Here is a 23333-nt window from a genome sequence, read left to right as displayed (position 1 = left end):
CAGAAGGAGTTTGAGCAACTCAGGGCTATTCTCTTATATAAAGCAGTAATCTAAAAATTAGACAGCACAATTTTCTACTAAGCCTAATGGTCTAATTCAGGTCTCTTTGGGGATCTCAGCCAAAGACACTTTGAAAATGCAACTAGGAAGGCTTCCTTCACAGTTAAAACCATTAGTTTATAAAAAGTGCCTTTTTCCATATAGATCTACTAAATACATATCTTGTTAATGTAGAAAGCATCATAAATATTGTTCTGTGCATTCTAGGAAGGTACAGGCTGTACAGGAAAGATTCATTTGTTTTATTTGTGTTTGAGGGTATGCAGCTTTTGTTTGGCACCATGTTGGTTTGGATTGTTACCTCTGCAGTAGTTGGTAAGCTGATTTTGGCTGTGTTGTCAGAGTATCTAACAGGGCTATGAGAAGACTGCTGTATAAATTTGGGGAAAACAGTGTCTGAAGACAGTGGAGTAATCACTGCAACTAATGATGGAATTTTGGTCCTTAAATGAAATATATAAAGTCTTAGAAGAATAACAGGAAAATATATTGTTTGTGTTCACAGAGTTTAACAGGCAATCTAAGTTTTAAAAACTTTTTACCATCTAAACTGAAAGCTGAGAATTGAGTAAAACCGTCTGTAGCTGAAGTATAGGAAAATATTCAGCACTGCTTTTCATCTTGTTCAGCAGAATTGCTGTTAAGTACAATGATGATTGCTTACTGATCCACAGCATGTATTAATACAATCAAGGATCTGGTTTGCTACTGGACTACAAAGACAGGCAGATGACAGGCAGGGGATTTCTTCTCTTCCTGTCTTCCTTCCTTCCCTGTGCTTGCCATAAACCTGTTTGTCTATATGTTTCATTTCAAAGTCAGACCTGCTTATACTCTGATCATGGGATATGAAATATTAATGAAGATGAAGAAGGAAAATTTTAGTGAGGATATCAGATAATAAAAGGGAAATATCAGAGAAAATAAATCTTGCCGGAAGTCTTGCCATAGTCATACTTGCCAATAATGAGAGGTTACGGTTTTGGAAAGAGCATGTATTGGATCAGCCTGCAGCTTTGCAGCTAATTACTGTATCATAGTAGCACTTACTGAGCTCAGTTGTGGATCACAGCCCTGCTGTGCTGCATAAAAACAAGCATTTACTTCAAAGTCCTTGCAGCTTTTTTGTTGTCTTTTTCTGGCTTTGGTACTGGAAGATATCCCCTCCTGCTGCCCGTTATATAAAGGCAGTTCTGGACTCAGACCTGCAAACATCTCTGACTCTGAAGCAATCGTAAAATTGGAGCTGTGCGTTTCCATATTCATATTTATTCACTACCTTCACATCATCCCAGATATAAGCATCAGTGAAATGGCTGCAGATTTTTTTCAGTGGGAGCTTTCCAAAATGCAAAAAGAAGCATACTGATTTTTCAGGTGTTCACTGGAGAGCTGAGCAGCGAAAAACACTGTGCAGTTTTCAGGAAAATTTATAATAAAAAAGTGATTTTATTTTTTCTAAGTCAAGTTAGCAAATAGAAGGGCACATGATCCCCTCACAGGTCTCCTGCCTTCACAGTCATTGCAGTCTGACATCAAACCACTGCGTCCTTCCCTGATGAGGGATGAGTCAGCCGTGTGTTTAACTCGTTTTCACAGAGCTGCCCTAGATACAAAGTACTAAAGGAAAGCTTCATATTTCTATTGAGCATTACGACAACAGCTAAGTATTTTTTGAGTTGTGAGAGGTGACATCCAGCTATTCAACCAAAGGGGTTTTTTTAAAAAATGTGGTGGCAAAGTATGGCCCTGCACAGACTGAGCTGGATTGGCATCTGCAGGAAGCTATGGTCACTAACACACATCCAGAGAAAAACTGTGTCTTTATGCTTCAGCCTTTCAAATCAGTTAATAACATTTTTTACCTTCTTTCTCTACAGCATTTGACTTCCTTAAATGTAAACTCTGCTTAGTAATGAAACACTTTACAGTAACATCTGCGAGTAAGTATCCATTTAGGATAGCTTTATACAGTCCGTGGCAAAAGATCACCACAGATAATCACAGTACTGTAAAATGATCAAACATCTCTGACAAAAACATGTGTTACAACTAAGATATATTTCTATCCTATAAAAGTGATGCTAAAAGACATGTAAGGGTACTTAATCCCTTACTGCAATATCTCTAGTATTTCAATAAAACATTTTAAATTTCCTTATGAACATAGGATGGAAAAAATCATCCTACAAAACCATATAGTAATGTATGGTTTGGATGCTAAAATATTGTCAATGTATGAAACAAAATGCTGGAATACAAGTAATGAGAAGGAATTTGACTTTTTTTTTTTTTTTTTTTTAATCAGCCTTGTTAGTGTATCAATTTTTCTCTTTCACCATCATGATGTTTTTGTCCTTAGCAAGGTAAACTAAGGACATCACTTTAAAAATTATGTATCAGAATTGGTCAGTAATAAGAGTTACAGCTTAAAAAAACCTCAAATTCTATTATGATAACATGGTAAAAGTAGGATTTGACATACATAGCAACAGCCAAGTGGAAAATATATCTTGACCTTGAAAGCCTGTTTCTCAGTTACTAAATAGTACATAATAGTGATCTGACATTGGCAACAGAATGAAAGAAACTTTCAGCACATAAACAATTTGAATATAATGTTAACACGTTAGGATGAAGAGGGGAATCAAACTGTAGACAAGTCCACTGTAGCTAATAAACAAAAGGACCTAGGAGCCGGTCCATCCTTAATCTGGGATTGCTCTTTGGAAAAAATGCTCACACTGCTCAGAAAGATGCTAATAATGCAGCACTGGAAAGTTTACAATGATATGATTTCTACCCATCTTTGGAATATACAAAATAAAGGTACTGTTCAACTTCATTGAAACAGTCAGAAATCAAAACTAGACATACCAGAACTGATGGCCACTATGTATATACACAGAGTGGCCTTACATCTGTACGTAGCCTTTTAGGAACTGAACCTCGGATGGGAAAAAACAAAATCCAGTATATATGATGGGATTTGGCCAAAGTCACTAAGAAGACAAATGTGAGGTACAAAGGCAAGGCTCAGCATGGCAATCTTCCTGTTGTCCTCTGATCAACAGTCCTCTATCATCAGTCCTAAGTAATTTGAAGACAGTGATTGAAAAGCCTTCATGCAGTTAAGATGCATTTCCTCGTATCACTTCAAAGGAAAGTGAAGAACTATGAATCTGAATTTAAAGGTTTGCTTTGTTTAAATGTTTACTTACTTTAATACAGAAGAAGCTTGTATGTCCTGGCAACCAAGGGCTTCCTTCACCTTCCCTGCCCCATCTGCCCTTCCATGCTCTGCCCTAACCTAAATGATTAATTCACTGCATCAGCACATTTAAGTCACGAGACTGGACAGTATTTATCTATGTGTTTAAACCACAGAAGAGAAGTACTTTTTAAGCTAACCCAATTTTGGTATTCTCAATTAGAGACAACAAGAAGTCACTGTGCACAATTTTGGCTCAAGTAAATCACTAAGACATTTTGCCTTAAATATTGTACTGTAGTTACCAGCATTAGCTCTTAGCATACAGGATGTGAATTATAGTAGTAATAATAATGATAATAATTGTTACAAACTGCAGAGTTTCTCATCAGATAAACCGGTATAGAATGATACAGTGACACAAGAGATTCCAGGATTTTTTTTGTTGTTTGAAAGACAAACTGTGCCTGGGGGACAGAAATCTGAAACATGAGATTAAAAACATCAGTCCTGTTGTCCTCATATCACACAGGTGTATGTGCTCCAGAAGAGTAGGACACTGCAGCAATTATTTGACTGATTCAGAAATCTCTTTCATATATAGAAATTTGTGTAATAAAGGGGCACTGGAGCAATAAAAGTATATATTGTACTGATGGTTATGAAACACTGTGTGCCTGAAATAATTATGATGAGTAACGCCAAATGGCATTTGCAAACTTAAACAAACTGAGTCACACATCTTGTAGAAAGCAGTACGACGTACATGACAACAAACCAATCTACAGCAATGAATTAATGAGAGCCAAAGTAGTTCAACTGCTGTCCAGAACAACATAAATAAAAAGGAAACAATTCAAACGACATTACCATTACCTGGGATTTTTTTTTTTTTAAATACTTATTGTTATTTTTCCTGTCTTCTTACTAACAAATTGCAGATTTTTTTTCATTGAAAATGTTATAGAAGTTATTTTTGCAAAGCAAATAATTTTAAAAAATCTTTCAGTATTTTTTTTAAGGATTTGAATTTGTTTATTTACATCGCATTAAATGAACCAAACATACTTTCACGTTACTTTTTGTACAGAATCACAGAGAAAAAGGTCTTAAGCCTTTATATGGTGAATAGTGACAGCTTCTACATGGAAGACCATGAAATGAACTGTTCAAAATCTCTATACAATGAGATTGGAAAGTAAAAATATAGCAAACCTGTAATTCCTTTTAACGTATTGTCTAGAAAAATTCTTGTATTCAAAGGAAAAAACACTCCTACCTGAAAAGTAGGAATTTACTGATAAATATATCAAAACAACAAACAAGAAATATGCTAGGAAAGAGACAATAAAGTCAAATGCCTTGTCAACAACTGTACTAAAGGTCACATATTTGCTAGCTGTTTTACTGTCAGACTGCATTCCCAGTGCTTGCCCTCAGAACTGAAATGCCTAGACATGTGCTACACGTCAATGAACACATAGCTACTCAGTAATAAATGCTAAGATGCAGACTCTCTCCTAAATCCTGATCCCCGTGATGTGATCAGGTATGTTCTCGCTCTTGGTCTCACAGCCTTCTTGGACATTCTTCTAAAAATAAGTGTCTATTGGGAAGGTGGGAAGGATTCCTTATGGTCAGAGATGACAGTCAGGAGGTGGAGACGCTCAGTGCAACTCCCTTCTCTGCACCACAAAGCAGCTGAGTGTATAGAATAAATAAAAAAAGCTCACATCCCTTCCTATTGAGCTTTGTCCTGCATGCCTAAAGATCTTCTAACCTGCTAAAAGCAGAGTGAAAACAAACAGGACTCTGCAGCCTGGTAGCAGCCATTCTATGTACAGCAGAAGACATTCTCCAAGCACCAGCATCTCACCCTGCCCAGCTTCCCCACAGCAGCAGCACCTGCCACACTGAATGGGAGCAACTGACCCACTCTTTGGCGGGTGTCCCTCTGAACAGGCATGCTACAAATGCACAGAACAGACTGAACCCTTCAGGCAGTGTAAGCAAATGTTTATCTGGTTTTAGAATCCAGATGGGGCTTAGCTCAAGGTAGGTGTTCATCTGGTCAGTGCTGTCAAAAATCAGATATTTTTAGAACCTTGAGGCTTAGGGCATGAGGATCTTTTAGTCACCAATGGTCACTTTTTCTTTCCTTATCTAAACTATCAAGGTTTCATATTGCTGCTTCCTGAATTTCATTCCATGAACAAAATCTTTTATGTAGATGAGCTGTAGTGAAAAAAGGGATGATTTTGATTCAGGCTCCAAATTCATCTTGCATTGAATCATAGGATCATAGAATCATTTGAGTTGTAATGGACCTTTAAAGGTCATCTAGTCCAATCCCTCTGCAATGAACAGGGACACCTAAAGATTGATCAAGGTGCTCAGAGCCCCATTCAGCATCTCTTGCAGCTATTCCTGGTGGACATTTCCAATATGGAGTCAAACGTTTAGAACAAGGTAGCCCCACCTCAGCGGTCTGAGTTTATAAAGTTGTCTCGTTAATAAACCTATCTTTTCACTACTAAATTTCTTGGTTGGCAGAATATCTCTAGTTTTCAGCTTTAGTACTATTAGTATTCTATTTATTTTATACATTTATGTATTCTTATACCCACATACAACCACTTAACAAACTTTATGAAGGATGTATTAAAAAAAAGCTTTAACTCACTCCCAGCAATCAGGAAAACAAATAGAATTCAGTTCAAGCCTATCAGCAAGTAGCTTGAAAGCAGCTTTTGCAGAGTAAACTGTGCTTACCATCAGAAGCCCTTTATATGCGTAGACAATCCCAAGCCAAATTGTCATGTGAGTGTTCTCACAGTGCTCCAGGATAGGTCGGATGGAGATGTCTCTGCCTGCAGGGTCCGGCTACAAAAATAAAGGGTGAGATATTTGGATTTAGGTTTTATCTGTATTCATACCTCAGAGGTAAGTTAAATCTACTCTAAGTTGCTTGAGGATGTGTAGAATATTCAATGGGTAACATGAAATAAGAACTTGTGATGTCTGTTCCATCAGCCTGCAAAGGAATGGAGTAAAAAAGTAAAGATCTGAGGAAACAGCTGCATGATAATTACCAGTAGATGAGGTCACCCCTACTGCAAACCAGAGAGAAAACATCCAAAGTCACTCTGTCTTTAACTGTGTCAGTCACATTTATCAGCATTAGGACACCTTTTTTTTTTTTTTACAAGGTGAACAGCTTGAACATGCAGCCATGAAAATAAATATACTTGAAGTCATCCTTCCTTTCACCTGCACTTCTTGTGTCACTGGCAAGTGGCTGATAAACAGTGTATGCTGTGTTTCAGATGTTTATTCAGAGATAACCACAAGCCAAATCAAAGACCATCTACTATGGAAACCGCAGCAGCAGCTCATTAGATAGTATAATTCATCAAAAATGTGGAGCAAGTGAGTGTCTGTGCAAAATTTAGTATGGCTAGAAGTTTTGTAGATTTCCATTAATTTTGGAAAGGAGATTGTATAAAAGAGCAGAATGAAAAGGACCTGCAGACTGCCAGGAGTGTTTGTATGAGGGAGAAGTTACAATTAACGCTCAGAGAATCCTGCAAGAACTCATATTTTTTATATCAAGAAAAAAAAATAACATTCAACATGGAAGGGACAGGTACAGCTCCTATGCTGCCTATAATTAGGGTATGAACTATAGTGAAACTGCTTCTTAATGGTATGCATGCTATAGGAATACAAAGTACTTCTTACTTGTGATTTTAAGAGATACTGTTTTCATTACATACCAGAGAATGCTCCTTTTGGCTATTCACAGCTGTGTGCAGTTACCTTCTGTGTTGCTTTCAGAACAGGCTGAAATCCTGACAGCTATTTTTGGTTCCTGCTTTGAAACACTGGATCTGATCTCCAGCTCAAGTGAGATCAATGCAGATGCAGCTTTCTGTACCTGGCTCTCCCTGTCGGCTCTGCAGTTTCCCTTTGTGACGAACAACACATGTGAAGTGTCTCACACAGTAGAGTAATGATTATAACATAAGCTACGGAAAAAGAACATTTTCACCAACTGAAACACAGAATTGTGTGTGGAAGGACTTTAGAAAGATCTGAGTTTATTCTACAGCTCATTCTTGCTGCTAGTGTGAATTTTTCTATTGACCTCAGTGGTGACAACATTAATGCCCAGTTCTCTTTTCTTCATTAGACATTTTAGACAGGACACATTGTCCCTGACCTCACATAGCTTTAAAAAAGCTTACAAGTAAGGGGATAGACATGGGAGGAAAACTCAGCAAACAAGCTTGTGTTATGTGCTGCATGGTGGCAAGATTCACAACCTCTCTTGCAAATCTTGCAGCAGACAGCACAACAACATTTAAAATCTATTTTTATCCTGGACTTGTGTGGATACCCTGAGCTGGAGAGTAAAGATCTTGCAAAAAAAGTTGCACAAAATAAAATAGAAATGAGGGCGGCAATAGTAACTCTCCCTGAGTTCATGCTTCCATCCTAAACAGCTGCTGATAGCTAGCAAACAACCAATGACCACAGAACTCAAATAGGTGAAAACATGAAGAAGCATTACAACATTTAAGATATTACAAATGTTTGTCTGGGAACCAGTAGAACTACTATTTCTCCCTGAACAATTTATGTGCACGGAAGGGAAAGCACACTTTCACATCATAGTTAACAACCTGTAGCATTCAACCATTTTTAACCAGCTCCAAATAATTTGAATTACTCCAAACTCCTGTTGGGTCAGCAGTGGATAACCTTTTTATTTTCACTATGTGGCTACTCTACTGCAAATTTGTTTCAAACTTGGGAAATCCCAGTTCATTACTCAAAACTGAAAGTCCCAGTCAGAAAAATGATGAAATGGAAAACACAACTTGTTATGAAATTGTATTAGATCGAACAGACTCACTCAATTTCCTTAATAGGAAGATTACCAGATTTTATAAGCCTATGATAATTTAAAAAATGTGCTAATTAAATAATACAGTGTATCAAATAATCCAGGTGAGATAAGTAAGTCTTGTGAAGTGCTCTGGGGGGATCAGGAAAAGGGAGAATACTGACTGCAGCATCAGCCAAATTGTACATGGCACAGCACTTCTCCCAAAGCACTTTCCAGAACCACAAGGTGGGAACATATTAAACCAGATGTTGTGGAGTACTTATGCATTTGGAGCTAAGTGTTGGCAGGTAGGAGTAATTTTACAGTGCACCAACTTTGCTGATTACTTGTTGCTGCTGCAGAATGACATTCCTGGCGTACTGCTTTTAATTTGCCATTCCGTTTCTTCACTGATTTTGCATGAATTAACTAATCATAGCAAAAAGCTGGGTTAAAAAAACATATGATATTTTCTGATGTCAAAAGAATTTTTAAAAACTCTGCAATTACAGCTGAATGGCGCACTTCACTGACCTCCCTAATCATCCACCATTTGTGCACTTTGTTACCGCTTTAGAGAGGATGACAACATAAATGCTACCAGTGATTATATATGTACTGGAAATTTGCCCTTTCCTTTTATGGAAAACAATATAAATGCCCTTCAGATGACATTCTCAAAGCCTGAAGACCTCCTGTCTTGTGATTAGGCTGAAGCTTTCCTACCTCTTCTGCAACCTAATAAGGTTTCTGACATTGATATCAGTTTCTGGAGTGTTTTCTGTGGTTGAATGTAAACAGTTTAATCCATTCACTTCATACACGAGTTGTGTGCCACTTCCATAAAAATACTTTTTTTACATCATATCTTCTTGGTTTAGGAAGCAACTCAAGTCAGTAAACAGACAACCTACAAAATGATTTCCCCTTTTCACGCACTTTCAAACTGTTATTTGTTCTTCTGTAGTTTGGTTGCCTTTTGATTTTCTTTGCTCTTCAGTCTGCTGGTGGGCTGGCAGATCCTCTTCATTGTAGGTGAGAAATGGCTTAGGTGGATACTGCCAGATGGAAGAGGAAAGCTTAAAACCATCTGGCAACAGCAGGGAAATTTGCAAGAAAGATCAAGGCAGGGTCAATGACAGAGATTGCTGAGTGCCTTGCAAATTCCTGCACAATGTCAGACTAGCCCAGACACAACAAAAATCAAGTGAAAAGCACAGTTTCAGTGGAAAAAATATGCACAGTGTGGTGGCCAGCTCTTCTTGCCTCATGCTGAAGTGTGCAAATATAGGACACCCTGCGGCACTTTTGCCATCTGGGAAAGATGTTGTTTGGTCCATATAAATAATGCTCAAGTCTCCCTTCTTCATCTAGAACTACAATTTCTTTTTCTCTGTGTCTATTTAAGTAGCCAAAATCCATTTGGAAAATATTCTACAGTGGGAAGACATTTCTGTGATGGCAAATATATCACAGAATCACAGAATCGCAGGTGTTGGAAGGGACCTCAAGAGATCACTGAGTCCAACCCCCTGCTAAAGCAGGTGCCCTACAGCAGGTCACACAGGTAGTGTCCAGATGGGTCTTAAATATCTCCATGACCTCTCTGGGCAGCCTGTTCCAGTGCCCTGTCATCCTTACCATAAAGAAGTCCTTCTGTGCTTTTGTATGGGACTTCCTATGGTCAAGGTTTAGGTTGTTACTCCTTGTTCTATCACTACATAGCACTGAGAAGAGCCTGGCCTCATTCCAGTTCATTGCTATAGCTACACATAGGTCTTAAATGGAGAAAGGGTCTATGCTCCTCAAAACATCCAGCAAAAGGTTTTCCGTTTGTTTCCAGAACGTCTCAGCCCTCCTTGAGCACTTCTCCATGGTCGTCCCTCAGGATCCTGCTGCAAGGATAGCAGATAATCATTGAAAGAGATCTGGTGCTGCTTCAAAGAACAGCTCACAGGTGTAGGATCTCAGTAAGCTTTCTAAGATGCACTGCAGATTTCCAGTACATTTTATTATTTCTGCAGCTGCAGCTTCATCAGTAAGAAAATCAGAATATTAGGCCTATAAGCTTTCTCAATGATTGATACGGAAAATAAGGTAAAAAGTTGCAGCTTCTGTTTACTAAGTTTACAATGAACCATGCAGTTCCGATCATATAGGAAAATATGGGATGATATTCTTCCATCGATCTTCATATGCCATCCCACTCTCTGCTTTATCTTCCCTTTAAATAGCTTCCATTTAACTGGCATAATGACTGTATACTATCACTGTTCTCAGCATGAATTAGACATCTTTGGCATTTTAAATTTGGCACATGTAACAGTCATATGGAGACCAAATACGATTCTTTATCTGAAAACCCAGACTTTGCTAAACAAGAAGATCACCTTTACTTCTTTTTTAAATTAACATTTTTTGCGAGGATAATTATAGTTAGTTTTTACTGTAAATGCTGTATGTGCAGGTTGTAACAGACCTTCCTCTGTGCTAAACTACACATCCATATGTAAGGTACACCAGAAAAGGATTTAAGCAGGTTTTATATGCAGTGTATTGTGGCCAGGCTCTCAATTACTGATGAAAATAGAAAGAGAAGAAACACATGCTGTCTACTTCCCAGTTACTTAATGATTTGGGGATGTTTTTAGAGCAAAAACAATGGTGATACAAAAAAGTGATTTGCGAGGAAATAGATCTTTTTGAGTGTTTTTTATTTGGTGAATAATATAGCTTCTTTGAATGCAGAATAGTAAATGCAATACTGTGCTAGGGTAGCTCACCTAGAATGTCTTCCAATCAAATATTTGGTAAGCAACCTAACATAAAAGTATACTTATTTTTGTCCATAGCTGGGCTTGGGGTCATATACACTATGAAACATACCATATGTTAACTAGTAGCTCAGCTGACTACAAAACTTACTAGATACTTGCAATGCACTGACAAATTAACTGAGATCCCCTCAAGATTAACAGAGAAGGTCAGTCAATTTTGTAGTAGTCTAATGATTTTAGACACTGACTGATTTAAAGACTTTTTTTTTTTTTCATGTATTTTATCTTTTTGGGGTCATGGGAGAATTTGAACATAGAATAGCAAACCAGCTTTTAATAAATAACAAACAACTAGCTGATGTGGTAAAGGGTTTTTTTTTTTTTTTTTTTCCAGCATAAAAGAACAGACTCTGGACCAAATACCTGTCCTTACACCTAGATACTTCATGCCTCATGGAAGAGAAATGCAAAACATAAAGCTTCTGAGCCCCAGAGAAGGTAAGGACAAGGTTCTGAACAACCACAATGACCACTGCATCCACTGTAAAATGTGAATGCCAGATTTTCTCTCACGTAGACTCTGAGGAGAAAATGCTTTTAGACTTGAATTTGGATTAGTTTTTCTTTTTCAAAGTGTTTAAATTTTATAAATTTGCAATCAGAAAATTTTAACATTTGAGTTGTCTAAAAATGTTTACAGTGATGACTATAAATACACTTCAACAAGAGAGCATGCATCATCAGTACCTTTCTGAAGATCAACAATTCTCATAAGAAGCACAAGTTTAGGAATGTTACATTTATTTTTCCATTATATGAGCTAGAAAAGAAAAAAACTAACTTCATGAAATAGTTACAATGATCCCAACCTCCAACACATTTTTACCATAATAATAATAATCATGGCGCCATCAGAAATGAAGATATTACTGCATTTCTGTAGGAAATGTTACGAAGGTTAAGCAAATTGCCAAGGAAAACTGAGAGGAACTCAATCTACTGAGCCTCACATCTTTGACTTAAATAAACGATCTTTCCTTCAGTATAAAAATTCTGACCTCAATTTTTACTCTTCTGGAGGTAGAAGTTTTCTTCATTAAATTTCTAATTGGAAATTATAATTAGAAATACTAATTAGAAATTTACTGGGTAAAATTTTTGAAAGAAACTTTCAGTCTTTTAAAAAATTATTTTTAAAAAAATTATTTTTGGAAAAAAATAATGACTTGAAATTACATTATAATGATACAGAATAATTTTGTAATTCTTTACTACATGTCTCTCTACAAAGTTATTTAAAATGAAAATGTGTGACATTTTAGGTTGAGATTAACTTTTAAAGCAGTATTATTTATACTAGTTATACAGCTTAAAAAAAAATTACAGGTATTTCAATTCAGTCAAAAACAACAACAAACTGTCTCTGTGTTTTGTGAAAGGTTTACAAGCCACAATTGAGCTCTGTAGAACTGTGGTGTGAAGCAGGTTGCAAGATTGGAGGTTTCCCACATGTATCTGAACACCACAGGATTAAAGGATCTTTAAGTTGTCCAGAGTGATTGCAGGGTAGTTTCTGCTTTAATCATTCTCTTGATATAGTGAAATTCATCTCCCTTCATCAGTGAATTGTAGGGCCGCTCTCAAGGAGTTCTTCTCTCAGTCTGTACACATATTTGTGACTGTCCCAACCCAGGTGCAACAACTTGCACTTGGACTTGTTAAACCTCATTAAGATCTCATGAGCCCACTTTTCAGGCCTGTCCAGCTTGAATAGACATTTGCCAGAATACCAAGATGTGAATTCCAATTTTTTTTCATCTAGCCACTTTTATTTTTCTTAATTCAGTTTTGTAAAACATAAAAAGATGTACCATTTAAACAAAGGAAAAAGAAGTGCTAACACATTTTGTAGACTGAAGGACATTGATTAATTTAATATTACTTATCTTATTTCACTTCACGTGCCACAAATATGAACTCAGGCCTACCCTTAAAAGTGGATGGTAGCAAAGAAAGACCGAAAGAAAAAGTAAAACACGTTAGATATAACCACTGTAATTCTTACTACCACAAAGCACCAAAGTCTGATGATAGAGTCACGGTGATAGCCACACTGTACTATCTTCAAAACAAATTTACTTTCTAATTCCCCATCTGTCTCTTCTACAAATAACTCCACAAAAGAGTAATAAGACATTCTGTATGCTAGTGTGATTGAAAGTTGATAACATAAGAACTATTTATAAGCCCTCGTATTGTGAAAATAGAAAAATCCCTCAGCAGCATTATTTATAAAATCACTTTACCTAATGACTTTTATTTTAGTGCAGTGGCGCTTCATAAATAAAACTGCTTGGATTAGGGGATTATATTAATAAAAATATTAAGGAAATTTTTGGCTCTCAAAATGCAGTTTCATTAAATCTAAAATTCAAAACTATGTAGTAAACGAAATAAAAAAAGCCACAACAATAACTACAAAACCCACTATGATCCCTGGAAACAAATGCAGACTGTCAGTGTCTTTCACTGTCAAATGTCAGTGAAAGGAAAAGGCAAAATTCTCATTCTTCATGAAGTGTTCCAAAAAACTGTGACTAAGTCTTCCTTCTCTGCACTCTGTGATCTACTGAGTAGAAACTGTACATTGTATTATTTCCTCAGAGAATGTTGCCCCAATTATACATCTAGGGACTGGGTAATGAAATGTGTCTGAGTATGTGCATGGAAGCAATGGGACGAGCGTTACAAAGACTTAAAAAAGGACTCTCAGCAGCAGAACATATGTTTTTCTTTGAAGGGAGGGCAAAAGGCCAAGATTTGGAAGAAAAGCAGGTTAGAAGAAGGAAGACCTTTGTTACCACCTAGAGTCTCCTGAGCTGCAGATTCCTCCAGAGATGTGCACTTTGTGATATCAGCTCTGAAAACTGAGGAATAATATTCTTCCTTCCCTTTCTGCCAAGCTGCCCAGTACTCAAGGTGACAAATTGGATTTGTAGGTTCTTTTACAAATATTCCTTGCCTAACTATCTTTCCTGCTCCCCTGAGACCATAGAAGCCACTGGGGTAATTCAGTAGAGCTGGTAGAGTCTCTCTCTGCTGAGGATTTGCTGGCAGGTAAGCTTGAGTTGTCTGCAGGGATGTGACTTACTGATCTTAGTGCTTGGAGAAGCAACACTTAGCACTTTCTATTAAATAGAATATCTGCACCCAGGAGCCATCAATCTGCTCCTCCCAGCAAGAACAACTCTCAGGTCCTCAACTGTGTCCAGCCATAAGCCAAGGAGGGCAACAACAGCTCCCCTAGAACTACCTTATATTTTATTTGTAGTGCTATAATTTCTTTGATTTACAAATTCTGATAATATTTATTACCGTGCCTATCCGCATTGCAGTTCCAGTGAGAACAAATGGATGCTATCTTTGTGCAGGAAGTGAAAATCCCTTTCCTAAGACCATCTTAAAACATACAAATAAGATGTGCAAGAAGATATAAAGTCAGGTTGTGTGACATTTTCAGAGGTAAATGTCAGTTTACACCACTGTTCCTCTCTGCAAGCACTGATAAATATTTAGTTTCTGGGCTTCTGCAAATGCAAATTATTATTTCTTTTCATGAGAGAACATTTCATTTATTTACCTATTCTTTTATACTTTTCAAAATGCTTTGATGATGGTCCATCAATCTACTGCTGGAGGCTTTTGCTGCTATTCCTGTGACTATTTTAAGTCATAATTCATATACTGCTGCATTATGCATAGGTCTTTCCTTTGTCTAAATTTTTTTTTAAGTAAATCTTCAATTAATAAATACTAAGGCTAGCTTAATAAGGATCTTCTCATAACTATATCACAACACTTGTAGCAGATGCATCTAGATCTCCTCCAAAGTCATTCTAGAATTGATGTAACTTCCCTGTCATAAAAGTTGTTCTATCTAAAAACAACTCTCAATTTCTTGTTGTCAGCAAAATGTAAGGTACATCTCAGTATACACAAATACATGAAAACCTTTTTATCTCTTATAAGAATTTTGAAGATTTCTTTTACTTCTTCTCTTTGCAACTGACTCAGATATAAACATTGTTACAGACCACAATCCAAAAATTGAATAGGTAAATAAATAAAAAAAAGGTCAGGCCAACTTAAATCTTTTTATTATCTCCAAAGATTTAGTTACTTTTGACCTTTTAAAACTGTTAACCTTATTTAGGATAACATAACCTTGAAATAAAAGGTCATTTTGAATTAAAAGGAGATTTACTGCAGTTAACAAAGGTCAACAAGAATACTTCTACCAAAATAATTCTATATGGAGAAAATTATTGAGATCACCTGTTTCTTACATGTATATAAATCTTAACGTTTTCTGAGAAAAATGCATCAGTATCTAAATTAAGGAATATTACTACCAGTAAGTTAGTTGATTCATTTCTAAAAAGTAAATCCAGTTTCCACTTTTTCTGGAAGAGCTCTTTTGCAACTGCAGACAGAGCACGTTCCTTGTTCAGCTCCATTCTGAGCCTGCTGGAAGAAGCTAACTCTGAAAAGTCTGTTTAAGATGTGAGAATCATCTTATACCTAATTCTGCCAGTTTGAGAATGCTTGTTTAGAATCTTAACAGAGGATTTCCGAAGATTCAAACTTAAGAGTTCAACAGATCTTATATTAGATCAAGATGACAGCAGTGAAGCACCACAGATGTTTTCAACAATTATGTCAGCAAAATCTACAAACTAGAGGTGAGTACAGAACAGAAGCACACAAAGCATACCTCGATATTAGGTGGGAACCTATATCAACTATGAATGATGTAGCCCTGGGCAAGGTAAAATTACTCTTGGAATCTTAAACAGATGCCTTTCCTGCCTTAAGAAAGGAATTTGAAGGGAGTACTAAGTGATCCCACAGTTGTATCAGTACTGCAGTTAAATGAGACAATTTTTAACAACTCTCATTTTCATCAAAACATAGGATGTAGATTTCCCCTGCATTGATTTATGTTTGAAGTAAAACATCTCCTTTAGAAAAAAAAAAAAAAACAACATTCAGTGATGGTGAACCTATATACCTCTTTCTACGTTGCCATAATGGCATTTATGTTGACTGTAAAACAAACTGCCCCTCATTTTGTCCCTCTTTCCTAAATGAACTTAATGTCAGGTTCCCTGAGTCCTTTGCATATTTTGTTTACTGAATTGAAGTGGTATGTAATAATACATTGTTTCTATTTAGGTATTTACAGATTTTGGCCCTACAAATTCCTTAGTTTTTGTTGTTGTTGTTGTTTTTGTTTGTTTGTTTTTCATTAGACATATATTTAATCATTCCTTAAGAAGTCCTATGTCTCTTCCTTGGACCACCTCCAGTTTGCCACTATGCTTACTCAATTCTGAAGAATGGGATGGAACACACTGAACTGGTCGTCTTCGCCCTGATGCCATAACAAGGATTAATACTACCATTACATCACAAATGCCATATTTCTTTCTTCATTTTGGAAAACTTCTTAAACAGAGAAGTAAAGGTAATTAAAAAGCCATAGGAAAGACAACAGACAATTCTCAAGTCTTATTTATCAAGTATTTCTCCTGATTTGAAAGTGGTACTTGTCATGGTTAAGAACCAATAATAGTTGAAAGTTACATGTTCCCAAAATGCAAAAAGAATAGCAGTTATAGAGATTTTTGATTTTTTCCATTACGTCTTTCTTCTACAAATAGCGATTTCAGTGTTGCCACTTCTGTTGACGTTACCCAGAGCAAAGCAGGTAGTCCTGGGAATTTTTTCTCTCAGTTCAGTAAAACTTTTATGCAGCATTTCTCTTAAATTATTTATCTACTTTCAGTAACTGTCAAAAGAGATTTCATTTAACACTAGTCTACCAAAGACTTTAAATGTTGCAGGTGCACAGCTCTCGTATACAATACAAAAATTTCAGTTGGTAAGGAAGCAAAACAATGTGAAACAAAACCCTGCAACCATAAAATATGTTTTATATTTCCATAGAATTAGTTTTTTTACATTGTTAGCCTCCATATCATGCAGCAGATTTTCTTTAGCTTTTGAAGCATGTTTGGTGTATATCTAGTACAAGCAGATAACTCAGAACTGACTGTATTATGGAGTGCAATTCCTATATCTTCTTGACAAAAGTAGTTCATCTGCTTATTTATAAGACTATGCTTCATTTACTTCCTGTATTAAAAAATTCAGCCAAGAAAAAATGGCTTATTTTCAAACTAAAGAATTATTGGAAGTATAGATCTGTAACCATTCTCTGATGTGTGTTCATAATTCTTTTCCTATAGTTGTATATCAGTGTATATGTATAGATGTATATTGTACCTCCTGACGTATGAACTTCAAGTTGTCTTGGTAGACACAGAGTATTTAACCTATGCATCTTCCCAGTGCCAGGAGTCAATTAAAAAAAAAGACTGCTTCAGGATCCACTATTGGCAACAAATCCTGGGGTCCTGCCAGGCCTCAAAGAATTGATTGAGATTGTTGCTTCTTTAGTAAAGTCATAGAATCATAGAATGGCTTAAGTTGGAGGACACCAGTCTGTAGTTGCACGAGTCTTCCTTCCTTTTACATCAGACAGTTTCTTCAGGACCCTGGCTTGCATGTCATTTGGCCCCACAGACTTGTACATATTCAGACTCATGAGGTGATCGTGGACTTGCTCTGCACTTACACTGGGAGGGATTTTTCTCCCTCAACCCCACTTGAAATTCTGGGACACAAGAGATGTGGGAAGCCTGTCTAGCCTTGAAGACTGAGGCAAAGAACTTGTTAAGTACATCAGCCTTCTTCATATCTGAAGAGGTTCTTCATTTTCATTTATCATAGGGGCTCTCCTTTGTCTATTTTGCCCCATGTATCTAAAGAGTTCCTTTTTACTGTTTTTCACATCCCTCATTAAGATCAGTTTCATCCATGCCTTGGCTTTCCTGACTCACCCCTGTACATCCAAACAGCATCTCTATGTTTTTCCCAGGCCACTCCTCCCCACTCTCACTACTTATATTTTTTCTTTTTGTTCCCCCTCAGCCTGACCAGCAGTTCTCTGCTCAGCCATACTGTTTCCTGTCTTGTCTGCCTGATTTCTTATTCTGAGGGATGGAGAACTCTTGTACTTTCTGAAAGTCATACTTAAAGTGCTGCCAGCTCTGTTCTATTCCCTCGTCCCTAAGGACAGTTTCCCAGAGGACCTCATCCAGTCATTCCTTAAGCAGTCTGAAGTTTGCTTCCCTGAAGTTCGGGGTCCTGACTCCGCTTTTGGCGAGGCCCATACGTCTGGATATTGTGAACTTTACATGGGCATAGTTGTGGCAGCCCATGCTGCCTCCAATCTTATCCTATTCCATGTTGGTGAGTACGAGGTCCAGCAACACTTCACGTCTGGTGGGTCTGTTCAATACCTGAACCAGAAAGTTCAATGGCCTCCAGGAGTCTCCTGGATGTCTTGCAGTCCTTCCAACCACCCTTTGAATCTGCCAGTTCCTTTTTTAACTAGTTGTACTTAGTGATTTTATCATTCTTCCCCTAATTTTTTTTTTAGGAATGCATATTACATAATTTTATTTTAGAACACGTGCAATTCTTCTGGAACCCCTCTAGAGCTGACATCAAAGCACTCAAAAACTTTTGCTCAGCACAGCTCCTGACAGGTTACATTTGCACTGAAGTTTTCATTTCTGAGATCAAGGCACTGAAAAGAAACAGTGAGTAGATCAGTGCCTTTGTTCTTCCATAAAGTTTCTTCCTGGTCACCAAAAGACAGGCAGAGGACTAGATAAGCAGAGACAGATAGGCAATATCAGCACTAGGACAGAAAGGCCAGTGTTCAGAAAAAGCAGCAGATTTCTGAAGGGTGACAGCTGGTGTCAGCTGGGTTTATCTGAACAGCATTCACCTTCTTTGCAGTTTCCACCTACTGCTAGTAGCCTGTTGCAAGCTTCAGGACAAAACCATTCTATTTGAGCCAGCCAAGTAATTTTATGCTGTCACCACATTGCCTCTAAGGGAGCACTGTGACAGGGCTTTAGAAGAGGCAGAGATGTGAACTCCCAGTGCTTTGTACTCCCTTGGAGCAGAAGCAGCCTGACTAGCCTACTAAGATTAAGCAGCACCTGCATGGACCTAGGAAATCTCAATTTTGCTGATGTGCTTTGTGAAGCTAAGGAAAATGCAGAATGTTGTGCTACAGGACTCTTAGCTGAACTTCCCCAAACTAAAACTACATGGAGTATCTACTGAGCAGCTACAGCAACAGCAAAATGATCAGACATGTTGGCTCTTCTGCTGGAAGAAGCTTTCTTCAAAGAGAAACTGAAGCTTCAGCTCGTTAATTTATATTAACTCATCTGAGGCTTGAAGAGTCAGTGGTAACAATTCAAAATCACTTGGTTCACTGTGCAGCAAAGAAAACATTTGGTAAATTGATCAGAAAATGAAACAGGACCCTAACACAGACCCAAACAGGACCCTAATCACATCCATCAAGGATGGAAATAAGCCTTGGGAGAAATGCTGAGATTTGACAGACCATCAGAATCTGAACTTTTTTCAATTACAAAAAGGACTGAAACCTTCAAAAATCTGAAGCATCACAGCATTTTGGTTCAAGGAGACAGTGGAGAAGAAGAGAAATGGTGGTGAGAATATTCCCTCTTTCCTGGTATAATTGAGCAGAGAGAGAAAAAGGGGATAAAGCAGGAAGTGGGCAAGTTCACTCACTCCTCTTGAGCATCTGCCATATTCTGCAGCTGCCCAGTGGGGTATGAACTGACTCTGAACAGTCCTATACACGGTCTAATAGTTTACATATGTAATCAACAAATAGAAAATAATTCTTCTGTCACATGATCATTATTTTTCTATCTGTGGAGCAGGAATTTACTCTAATTGCATTAACACATCCTTTTTATCTTTCGATGAACATTTATAGAAGTGATTTTTCTTTCTGAAATGTTTGTGTAAGTAAATGTGTACTTCCATGGCAACAGATCTGATGTACCCACAATCACCTTGACATTATTTTACGAACACATCAGGCATTCAATACAACAAATTAAACAATAGCAATTACTAGTTGGAAATGAAAAAAGCCACATTCTTAGAAGGTGATTGATGGCTATGCAATTCAGCTCTATAGCAATCAGAAACTAGATTCATCTTTTAGAAACAGGAGCTCCTATCTAGGCAAAATACATGCACATTGTTTTGATCTTGACTTAATAAAAATGGCATCAGCTGAGAAAAAAATCACCCTTAAAATAAAAATCTGTCTAATATTGCAATCCAAGGAAGAATGATTGCCATTCATAGAAGCATTTGTCTTCTACTAAGCAGCGCTAGGATATCAGCGGAACAAAGAAATGTAAGAGTTTGAGTAGATTTTGATTTTGTTAAAACTCCAAGAATTTCATATTGCACAGAGTGAATAACTGACACAGCTCGTTTGCATATAATTTTTGGATTAGAACAGCTGTTTGTGAAAAATATTGAAATCATTACCAAAGTAAAGTTGATTCAAATACTTACATTATTATTTTCAAAGCAAAAAACGACTGGGTTCTTACTTTAAATTTCTGGATTATTATATATTTTCATGTTTCTACCTGGGTTTATTATTAAACATCAAACAAACATGCTCCTTACAGACCACTTACGATAGCCTTCCTTCATTAAACAGGATCATTTTCTACAAATAATTCTCAGTATAGTTATTAGGGCACCACGTGGATTAAAGCATAGTCAAAAATTAATAAGAATATCTGAACCCAGTGCTTCAAAAGCAGGTAGTCTGCTTTTGCATGTTAATTAATAGATAGTTTGCATGTTAATTAATAGCTTAGTGCTACATGAACAAACTGTCACAATGTGGCCCTGTGCATTTAAATTTTTATGGAGGCATATTCTTATTGTTCTTTAAATACTTCTTTTGCCCCAAAGAATAGAGTCTGTGGCATCTCGATTATTATATCTTCTAATTATGGCTAAATCAAAGGTTTTAATTTACAATGTAGTGTATTTATACACACTGCTTTCAAGTACTCTACCAAATGTTGTAGTCCCAGCATGCAATTTGGACTGAATCAAGCATCTGTGAATCAAAATATTCAGAGATGAGTTGTTCACATGTGAATCAAATCAAACCTGAGGACCATAGCCTCTTGTAAGAAGCAATAGGAGCTGCGTCCAGTAGGCTTGCATCCATATTGGCTGTGTAAGTATGTTCTTTTGAATTAAAAAGTATATTCTTAAAATGCAGATGCTGTAGTTTAATTTCTAATCCCAACACACTTTCATAAATGTGACTTCTGATTCTCTCTTAAAAGTGCACAGAGATTGCCAAAACAGTCTCAAAAGAATTCAATAGCTTTTAGCTCTATGGTTAAAATCATTTGCCTATGCCACAAGTTACGAAGATACAGCCCCAATATCATTTGTTGCTTCTGGATTTCTTGTCAGAATATTTAACATGATGGAAAATGAATGTAAATAGATAGTCTCTATATATACACACTTGTGAATGGCTATCTTCAACCCTACCATTCCAAAATTATCTAACAACTAGAACAATACAAATAGAAATAATAAACATGCAGATGAAGGACATGACAATATACTATACTATCTTTACAGCAAAATGCTTAAAATGGCTTTAAAGGACAGGCAGGTGCAGGCTGTGTGAGCAAATAAATTACTTTTGTGCATATGGACAATGGCAAACAAACAGGCAATTATGCTATTAAAACTATGCATCCATGTACTGTCCAGTAGGGTTAATGGTCTTGAAAAAAGGGTGAAAAGGAGTATCTTTTTCTAGCTCCACGAATAAGTACAATTAGAGTACATTATGATTTTGGAGCCAGTAGCAGTATCTAAGAATCGATTGCTGTAGTTGTTCGTTCCCGTCATCCAGCTGCCAAGGCTGGGAGAGTACTTGTGCTTTCACCAAAATGGATGGGAATATTATTTTCCACTTTAGCGAGTCAGAGTTACACCACTGATCTTTAATATTTTCAAGCTTGACAGCATTCTAACAACTGCAACTGCTTTAAATTAACACTTATATAATATATGGGTTTAGGTATACATACTGAAATGAAGTCCTGTGGACTGAACATCCATCAGTGGATGCAGCACATTAGGTACACGTTTGATCCACATCTTCTGACTCAGTCTCATTGAATATGAGCCCAGTTCTTGTCTTCAGCTTTGTGACTCATTCCCAAATTGAAATTCTGATCTAGACAAGTACAGAGCTCCGCAGGGAGGGAAGTCAATTCATACCATACCAGTCAAGAAATAGATTAAACCAAATCTTTTATATTATTAAAATATGAATGTATGTATGTGTAGTTATAGCTTCATATGATGTTTCATATTATATATGTTTTTCTTTTTAATTAAGAGTAAATTAACATCTCGCAAGTTGCAAGTTGAAAATTAGAAGTTCTACTTTAAATCTGTATTAAAACTCAGAGCTATTACTTAATAACAAGTTCAAAACAGAAAATCTAACAACCTACCAAAAGCTGTCTTTTAAGCACACAGGGATTCAAAATGTTCCTCTAAATTGCTGATTAGACATTTGTCTTTGTACTGATTAGACATTTGTCATGGCAGCACCAGCCCAGATAGAATCCTGGAGGTCTTTTTAAGTTATACCCTTCCTCTACAACCACATAGTAAAAAATATGTCATATAGTGACAGCCTAGAATCTTGTGTGATAAGCCTGACTTGCGGGGGAAGCTCCTACGTACCATAATACAAAACAACAGCTATTCTTTGCAGGTGTTGCATACAACTTTTCTTACAATACTGTAGCATGCATGGGTACATCAGTGAGTGCACAAGTCCAAGACTTACTGAAGATGGCCAGTAGCGAAGCCAAAATGTGGCATCTTCCCCTTCAAAAGCCCAGAGTTTACACATCGAACAATTAGTGCATCTAAGAAAAACTGTGAGCCCCCAGGATTTTTCCTTATGGATAATAGAGTCTCTTGTGAGGTAACTGGCAACTTTAGGAGTAACATGTGAAGTGCATACTTACAAATAGTGGATCTATGTCAAAACTACAGTGCACAGAGAATAAGGGAGCAGAATAACATCTATTGTGCTTTCATGTCTTTTTCACTTTATATCTGCATTTTCTGTAGGAAAACTGTCGCTCAGTCAACAGACTGTTGGGAGGGCAATAGGAGGACATCACAGCATTCCCATTTAAAGATAACCCATATTCAGTGAATCATGGAATAAATGAGGTTGGAAGACACCTCTGGAGGTCATTTTGTGCCCTGTGCTCCATGTGGGGTCACAGAATCATAGAATGCTTTGGGATGTAAGGTTGCTCAAAGCTCCAACCAACCCGACCTC

The 23333-nt window shown here is 37.0% G+C and overlaps 1 protein-coding gene across 2 annotated transcripts in view; it reads right to left on the bottom strand.

Annotated features, from left to right (window-relative positions):
• The window catches only part of GABBR2 (gamma-aminobutyric acid type B receptor subunit 2), a 446063-nt gene that overhangs the window by 30835 nt on the left and 391895 nt on the right, over positions 1–23333 (bottom strand). For both annotated transcript variants that reach the window (XM_031589113.2, XM_090137258.1), the window contains exon 14: positions 6044–6154. In XM_031589113.2, coding sequence (XP_031444973.1) covers positions 6044–6154 — 111 coding nt within the window. The remainder of the gene's footprint in view (positions 1–6043; positions 6155–23333) is intronic.

This window comes from Phasianus colchicus, chromosome 3 (genome assembly GCF_987193195.1).
Source record: "Phasianus colchicus chromosome 3, bPhaCol1.hap1.1, whole genome shotgun sequence".
Classification (NCBI taxonomy): domain Eukaryota; kingdom Metazoa; phylum Chordata; class Aves; order Galliformes; family Phasianidae; genus Phasianus; species Phasianus colchicus.
This window is presented reverse-complemented; position numbering and strand designations above follow the sequence as displayed.